Source organism: Trachemys scripta, chromosome 13 (genome assembly GCF_013100865.1).
Source record: "Trachemys scripta elegans isolate TJP31775 chromosome 13, CAS_Tse_1.0, whole genome shotgun sequence".
In the NCBI taxonomy this organism is placed as follows: Eukaryota; Metazoa; Chordata; order Testudines; family Emydidae; genus Trachemys; species Trachemys scripta.
Genome location: NC_048310.1, coordinates 696,462 through 704,865, shown reverse-complemented (window position 1 = coordinate 704,865; position 8,404 = coordinate 696,462). Strand labels below are relative to the sequence as shown.

Below are 8,404 nucleotides of genomic sequence, written 5' to 3'. Positions count from 1 at the left end.
ATGCTCCTATACGTCTGTTAGTCTATAAGGTGACACAAGACTCTTTGCTCCTTTGTAATGAAGACTAATGCAAAGAATTCATTTAGTTTCTCCACAACAGCTTTGTCTTCTGTGAGTGCGCCTTTGGCATCCCCATTGTTCAGTGCCCCACTGAGTGTTTGGCAGCTTCCTACTTCTGATATAATTAAAAACATTTTGCTGTTAGTTTTTGTGTCTTTTGCTAGTTGCTCTTTAAATTCTTTATTGCCCTGCCTAATTATACTTTTACACTTCACTTGCCAGAGTTTATGCTCCTTTCTATTTTCCTCAGTAGGATTTGGCTTCCAATTTTTAAAAGTTGCCTTTTTGCCTTTAACTGCCAGTTGTTTAGCCACGGTGGCATTTTATTGATGTGGGGTTTACATTTAATTTGAGCCTCTATTATGGTATTTTTTTAAAGTTTCCAAGCAGCTTCCAGGCATTTCACTCATGTGACTTTTCCTTTTGATTTGTGTTTAACTAGTTTCCCGTGTATCTGGGAAATGGAAATCTCTGGGGGTAGCAGCGAGAGTCTCTGGGGATGGGGGTCTCTGGTGTTTGGGGGTCCCTCTGGAGAGGGGGGTTGGGGGTCTCTGGGGAGATCAATGTGATTCAGTGGGGTTGGGGATCCCTGTGGAGTTTGGGGTCTCTCAGGGGAGCACAGTGGGAGTGGGGTCCCTGGGGTGGGGGCGCAGGGGGGGTCTCCGGTTCCGGGTCCCTGGGGGCGCAGCCGGGCCGGTCCCTCCCGGGGTGCTGCCGCTGCTCGCCGATCCCGCCCCTCCCTGCGGCTCGGCTCGCGAGCCTGTCCCTAAAAGGTGCTCGGCGGCCGGCGGGGGAGGGTCCGGGTCCCGCGGCTCCTCCCGTCCCCTCCCCGGCTTTTAGGCGCGGCGGCGGCGCCCGGGCCCCAGAGCCCGCTCCAGCCCCGCTCGGCCCGCTCCAGCCCCGCTCCAGCCCCGCTCCCAGCCCGGTCTCCGCCCCGCGCCGCAGCCATGGACGCCATCAAGAAGAAGATGCAGATGCTGAAGTTGGACAAGGAGAACGCGATCGACCGCGCCGAGCAGGCGGAGGCGGACAAGAAGCAGGCGGAGGATCGCTGCAAGCAGGTGGGGGGAGGGGGTCCGGAAGCCCCCTGCCAGCGCCCCCCCGGGTCCCCCGGCCGGCCCCCCTTCCCCCCCCCGAGTCCCTGGGAAGCCCCCCAGCACACACCCGGGCAGCTCCCTCCAATGCCTCCCCCAGCAGTGTCCTAGTTTCCAGGCAGCCCCCTGCCCAGCCCCCCCAGCTAGGATTAACCCTGCCCAGTATCTCCATCCAGTGACAGATTAAGCAGGGTGAAGACCGATACCCCCATCCCTCAGGGCACCTCCCCCTTAGACCCCCATTGATAGGGTGAGGACCAAGTTGGGGGTCACTGCACACTGTTGGGAACCACTCCAGTGACCCCCAGTTCCATCCCCTGACCAGGTACCATGTTGGCCCCTCTTGGAGCTAGACTTGTAGGGGGCCCATTGCAAACAGGCATCCTGCCCCCCCTGCACATCCAGACATCGGGGGACCGTCTCTGTCCCACCCCCTTGGATGCTGCCTGCCTCAGCAGCTCAGGCCCTTGGGATGGAGCCAGAATCTCGAGCTGAGTCTGGGGTTCTCCCCTCCACGCAGCGGGTTCATCACTCCCCCACGGCTGTGCCCAGGACCGGGCAGAGGCTGCTCTGGGCTCCCCCGGTCCTTGGAAGCCCATGGAGCCATTCCTGGGAGCAAGCACTGTCCCGCTGGCCTCGGATTCCAAGGATCGAGCGCTGTGTCTGGGCCAGCCACTCTGGGACACCCCCAAGCTCGCCTTGCCCCTTTCCTGTTATCTAGCATGCTGCCTGGCTCCTGCCGAACCTCTGTCCGGGCCCTAACCCCCCTGCTCTGATCTCCCTTCCCAGCTGGAGGAGGAGCAGCAGGCCCTGCAGAAGAAGCTGAAGGGGACAGAGGATGAGGTGGATAAGTACTCCGAGTCCGTCAAAGAGGCCCAGGAGAAGCTGGAGCAGGCGGAGAAGAAGGCAGCAGATGTACGTACCCACTGCCAGCCCCTCTCCCCATGAGACGGGAGAAGCATCTCCTGTGGGAGGGGTGGGGGCCCTGTCACTGCGGGATTAAGGGGTGGGAGCCTCATTGGGAAACCTCTCCTGGTGGCAGCAGTCAAAATCCCATCCCTTGGGACACTCACACTAAACTGGACTAAACACTAGAAAATGGACAATAGGGGCCTGACCCCTGGAGTGGGGAGGTGCAGCCCGATGGGAGGGATGGGGCAAGGGGGTGCAGTCTGATGAGGGAGGAGGCGAGGGTGGGTACAGTCTGGCGAGCGACGGACGACGGGGGAGACAGTTTGGGGTGCAGTCTGGCGGGTGACGGGAGGACGGGGGAGACAGTTTGGGGTGCAGTCTGGCGAGCGACGGACGACGGGGAGACAGTTTGGGGTGCAGTCTGGCAGGCGACGGAGGACGGGGGAGACAGTTTGGGGTGCAGTCTGGCAGGCGATAGGGAGGTAAGGGCACAGTCAGGAGGGGGAAGGGGGTGCAGTTTGAGGTGGGCAGTGAACTCTGACCTGCGGGAGGTGAGAAGCTGTCTGGAGTTTGCTCTTGGATGGAGGGCATTGCTGAGAACACTAGGTACAAGTGGAGCTCTGCAGGCCCCAGAGCAGCTCTGCTGTTGCAGTGGACTGGACCCACCTCTCTAGTAGTGATACGACCCTGCCAGGACTGGAACTGTGACTGCACCAGCCAATACTGAGTATCTTCAAAAGGGCCATTGGTATCTGCTGGGCATAGACCAGCTCATCGGCCTCCCATAAAGTTCAGACATCAAGAGAAATTCCAGGACGCTTGTTAGCCTGTTCTGGGAAAGCCAAGGAGAGCAGGGAGCCAGGGGGAGGGAGCAGGCACAACAGGTGTCTGTGCATCTGAAAGAAACCCTGGGCCAGGGAGGCCGGGGGAGGCGGGAGGGTGGCTGGCTGGAAGGAAGGAGGTTGTAGCTGTGCTTGGGGAAATCCTTTTCCTCCATGAGCTCCAGGGGCTGAGGACTCCATCCCAGGCCCCTCGGAAGGACAGGCCTGGAGTGGTTTTCTCTCTCTCCTGAGACAGCAGCTCCTGCCTGGGGGAAGATATTGTGTCCGGGCAGGGCACAGTGAGGAACAGCTGTGTGCAGCCCCCGGCTGCTCCAGGGAGTGGAATGGGGTGTAGTGACCTGCTGTGCCACCCAGGGTATTTGACACCCTATAAATAAATCCTCCTTTTCATAGCCAGCCCTTCTTTGATGAAAACCACCCCTGACAAGTGGAGGAGAAGCTGAAGGGAGCCATCTGGAGCACAGCCAGCGAGGGAAGGGCCAAGCTTTTTAGGATCAAGAGCAAAAATTCAATCCCAGCTGGTCTGTGGAGCTAAATGGGGGAGATGTGTCAAATCTCCGAGGCAGCCACCAAGGACAGGGGAGTCCGGACAAGGACAAGGCTGTGGGAGTGTGATACGTCCCCTCTCCCCTCCCAGGGGCAGCAAAAAGCCCTAGTTGAATTCAGGCAGAAGGACCCTCCCATCCCACAAATGTATTGATCGTCCAGTAGAGCCCCTAGTCATAAACATACAGGGAGATGGACCTTGCCTCAAGGAGCTTACAATCCCAGCGCCAGGGGCGGCTCCAGACACCAGCTCAGCAAGGCGTGCCTGGGGCGGCACGCCGCGGGGGGCAGCATGCCGGTCGCCGTGAGGGCAGCAGTTCCTGCGGGAGGTCCACTGGTCCCGTGGCTTTGGTGGCAATTCGGCGGCGGGTACGCCGAAGGCACGGAACCGGCAGATCACCCACAGACACGCCGCTGAATCCGTGTGACCAGCGGACTGCCCACAGGCGTGCCGCCAAAGGCCGCCTGACTGCCGTGCTTGGGGTGGCAAAAAACATAGAGCCGCCCCACCCAACGCACAAGTGCCCTGCACCTACTCCTGTCACTCGAACCAGCACCAGCTGGCAGAGTCCGTACAGGCCAGGCACTGGTGCTAGTTCTCCAGGAGGGCTGCAGGGTGCTGGCCTAGAGGCCCCATTCTCAGCAAGCGCTCCAGGTGTAAAGGCGGTGTGGAGCGAGGCTGTTCCCTGCTCCCTGTTCGCTGGCTGCTCTGCTCTGGGACGCTCTGCTCTCCAGGCCTAATGTCTGCTCCATTTGGAGCATGAGCCAGACCCTGCATCAGAGCCCAGCGTAACTGGGGGCGAAATCTGCAGCCAGGCACTTGAGACGAGGAGAAGCTCCTCTTGGCCTCTGCCTCCCTTTACCCTGGGGCAGCTGCCCTGGGTGCTGGGGTGAGATCCTGGGCCCAGTGAATCCATGGGAGTTTTGTCCTTGATTTCGCCAGAGCCTGGAGTTCACCCTGGTGGCTCTTGGCAGAGGCTCCCCTGGGCTTTGGGCAGCCGGAGCCCGGCTGTGCAGCATGAAAGGACTGGGAATCCTGCCTGACCATGAGAGACTCCAGGCGCTCGATCTGCTTCGCTTAAAGGGAAAGTGATGGGGTGACCTGATCCCAGTGTGTAACGAGTATTTGCTAACGGGCTCGTCTGGCTCTAGCAGACAAAGGTCTAACCCGAAACTAGCCCAGTTCAGACTAGAACCAAGGCACAGATTGCGCACAGTGACAGTCACTAACCATTGGAACAACTGACCTAGGGTCGAGGCGGCTTCTCCATTCCTGGCAGTTTTTAAATCAAGACACGATGTTGATCTGCTGTAGTTCCAATGGGAATTAATGCAGGGCAGTTCTCCAGCCTGGTTCCACAGGGGGGCAGCCTAGGTGGTCACAGGGGACCCTGAAACTCTAGGAAGCTATTAATCAGTTGTTCTTCTGGCAGAGAAGGGGGAAGGGGCCTCTGGGACATGGGTCTGCCTGGGGCCTGGGGCTTTTCTGAATGCTGATTTAGTTAAGCCAGTGAAGCAACGAGTGCACAGACACTCTGGTTCCAAACAGGCTTGTTTCAGTTCGGCTGGCGTAGATTAAGAGCCGTTTTTAAAGTAAGTCTCCACTATATAAAGCCCTACGACAGCGCGTCTCAAACCCAGATCTACAGACTCAAGCTCCCGGGGCTCACGGCACGGCACTACAAATGGCAGTGGAGCCGTTCCCCCGGAGGCTGGAGCCTGGGCTCTGAGCACTACCCCCTCGCCGTGTTTCACAGCCCAAACTCCGGGCCGAGCGGGAACGTCTACGCTGCCGTTTCTAGTGAGCAGAGGGGCTGTGCTCCAGGACTCTGAGATTTCCCGCTGCAGAGTTTGGGGGGGTTTTCCGTGTAGATGTGGCCTAAGTGTCCACCGAGGGGTTAGCACTGCTTTAACTGAAGTGGTGCAAATTTGCATGTAGATTATAGCGTGGAGTGCAAATGGCTGGGGGCGGGGGGTCCAACTGAGCTGCAGATGGGTGGCGGTGGAAAGGGATGGCCCTGGGGGATGTCAGAGGCCTGGGTTTGCAGTGTAGTTGGCAGTGTGATGTGCAGTGCACGCTCCGGGGGGGAGTAGTCCTTCATTATGTGGCTCTGATTTGTGACCACCCCTGGAATATTGTGCTCAGTGCTGGCAAACTGGAGGGAGCTCAGAGAAGAGTAACAGGAAGGCTTGAGGGGGGCTGGACAAACCTACATAGTTTGACAACGGGGGCGAGGGGGAGTCCTATGACCTCTCTCCACATATCTGAGAGATGTGACCCCCCAGGAGGGAGGGGAATTGCTTGGGGACCCAGGGGAGAGACCAGGAGGAATGGGGTCCCATTCAGAAAAGGAAAAACAGAAAGAAATGTTGGGAAAAACTTGCTGGGAGTGAGCTGAAGAGTGGAGGCCCTGTGGTGATGGGTGCTAGAGATGGACCATCCCGGCTGGGGACCCCACTGCTCAGGACTGGCCAGAACCCTGGACAATGAAGTGCAGGGACCAAACCTGCCTGAACAGGATCTCTCTCTGTGAGCCCTGAGGAGCTCTGTTCTGGGGGAGCCCCATTCCAGGGGAGGACCCTGTTCCGTGGCTGCTGGAGCTTGTTTCCAGGATCTCTCATTGCCTAATTGCCAGCGAGTGAATCCCAGGGCAGGACGGTGCTAGGAGCTGGTGGGGCAGATGCAGCAGGAGCTGGAGGGCACCTGGGAAAGGAGGAGAATAAACCTCCAGGCTGAGAATCTAGGAGCCAGCGCCTCCAGAGATGGGGAGATGCTCCATTCCTGTGAGTCTAGCAGGGCAAGACAGGAGCGCCTGACCCATGCAGGGCTGCTCCCAGCTCCCTGGGCCCCGATAGCCAGAGAGGCAGCTGCTCGCTGTAGAAATATCAACAAATACATTAAAATAACTAACCCTCTCTAGTGCTCGTCTGGGGACAACGGGAGCGTGCCCCTGGCCCACAGCCTGAGCTGACAAGCCTGTCTGGAGATGGGAGTGCGGCTTGCTTGCAGATGGGGCTACAACATGCTAATGTAACAAGGGTCTGTGCTAACGGGTGTTAATGTGAGCTCCGTCCAGCACACCCGCCAAGGGGTGTCAGCTTCCAGCATAAAGCCAAGTGTGGCAGGCTCAGGGATTCACAGGTCCTCGCAATCCCAAGAGCGGGGTGTGTCAGAGCTCGGTGTAGGGGTGCTGGCCATGGGGGGGGACTGACTTCTCCAATCCCAAGAGCGGAGCACGTCAGAGCTCGGTGTAGGGGTGCTGGCCATGAGGGGGGGGTGTGCCTGGCTTCTCCAGTGCCAGCCTCTCCCAGCAGGAGGCGCTGTGGGTGCAGGGCAGGAGCACTGATTCATAGATTTTATAGGCTGGCCTCCTGCAAAGCATGGGCCAGGGAACCTCACCCAGTGACTCTGGCAGTGGAGGGAATTATTCCTGCCTGCTCTGTAGTTAACACTGCGAGCCCAATACCCTGCAGTGGAACTGGCCGTGTGGGAGGCACCCAACTGCTGCTCCAGTTTCTTCCACTTCCCAGTCCCTGGGGCAGGCGCTGGTCTGGGTGCCCATACGTGGGCTGTGCCAGGAGCCGCAGTAGCAGGGCTGGTGTGTGTCTCTGGGGCATGCAGAGAGAGTGCCGAGAAAGAAGTTGCTGGATTCCAGGACTGTGATTCTGAAAGCTCCCTGTGAGGCTGTGACAGGATCCGCCCCAGCCCACCTCCTAGCCCAGACTTTGCTCTTATTTGGTGATTCCCTGAGCCAGTGGGAGGGAGCTGGCTGGCGTCCCAGGGTGTGGCTAGAACAGAGGCCACTTAGCAGAGCAACTGCTCAAAGAACTGTCTCTCTGGCCCCTGAACCTGCCCCATTCCTGACAGCCAGGGCCTGACTCTTGTGGCTGAGCTGGGCTCTGCACAGGCCTTGCCTTCCCTGCTGAGGACCGGGGTGACAATGCGTGAGCTAGCCTGCTGCAAAACCAGAGCGGAGCCAAGGCTCTGTGGTTGTACCCTGAGGTAAATGAGCCAAGCTCAGCCCCAGTGCAGCCGGGACAGCTCACCTGGCTTAGTTACCCTGCAAGGGAAACAGACTTCTTCTCCGCAGTGAAGACATAGGCCCCGCTGGGGTCCCTCAAGCGCTGCCTTGGGTCAGCGGCTGGGCTCAGCTGTTGCATATAGAGCCCAGGAATCCCTGTGCGGGCTGTGTTCTTTAAATGCAGGCGTGAAGTGCAGCCGGAGCTGCCGCTGTCTGTCACTGCTCATTAAGGAGGGATTGAGGGCTCCCCTTGTAACGGATCAGACCGTGTCCCAGAGCATGGGACACCAGGGCATATCCCCGACACCAGATAGCATCAGTGTTGCACTCCAAGATAAGCAGGGATGAAGATAGCAAGTGTGTCTGAGCACTGGGGAGTTGTGTGTGCGATTTCTTATATCCGGTGCAGAGTAGAGACCGACGCTGCAGACATGAAATCATCAGGTCTGTCCAAGGGGCTTGTAGATCCCAGGCAATGGGATGGATGGTGTCAGGACCCTGGGGCTTGGAGACCCTTTCCCATGGAGATGTGCTCCGAGTACAGGCAGAAGCTTAAGTCATTCATATCTGGCTGCTGACCCTAAAGGCCCAGCTGTGTTCTAGGATTCATTGCATGCAGCAGGCTGTAGCGTGGCTCACACCTGCATGCCCTGTGGTTCCTGCCTGTCGCTGGGTTCTGCCACAGTTGTTCCGCTGTGAAGAGATGCTGAAATAGTTCTGGAACCTGGGGCAAATGGGGCTTGAAACTCCCAGCCCCCCTTCCCTTCCATTGGTGTTTGGAGCAGCCATGCATCTTGGCTCTGGCTCTTGGACTTGACCCGCTGCAGCCTGACAGCCCCATCCAAGGGTGCCCAGCTCCCAGGGAGAAAGGAAGGCGAACGTCTGTGAGAACCCCAGTGGGGCTGCAGCCTCAGCAGCCCCTCTCATG

At 58.7% G+C, this 8,404-nt stretch overlaps 1 protein-coding gene across 6 annotated transcripts in view; it reads left to right on the top strand.

Moving 5' to 3' along the window:
• Positions 1-910: 910 nt before the first annotated feature.
• TPM2 (tropomyosin 2) overlaps positions 911-8,404 on the top strand; it is a 28,774-nt gene continuing 21,280 nt past the window's right edge. For 2 of the 6 annotated variants that reach the window (XM_034788337.1, XM_034788329.1), the window contains exons 1-2: positions 911-1,121; positions 1,944-2,069. In XM_034788337.1, coding sequence (XP_034644228.1) covers positions 1,008-1,121; positions 1,944-2,069 — 240 coding nt within the window. In that variant the 5' untranslated portion in view covers positions 911-1,007. The remainder of the gene's footprint in view (positions 1,122-1,943; positions 2,070-8,404) is intronic. The other 4 variants (XM_034788330.1, XM_034788327.1, XM_034788328.1 and 1 more) reach the window with 3 other exon arrangements.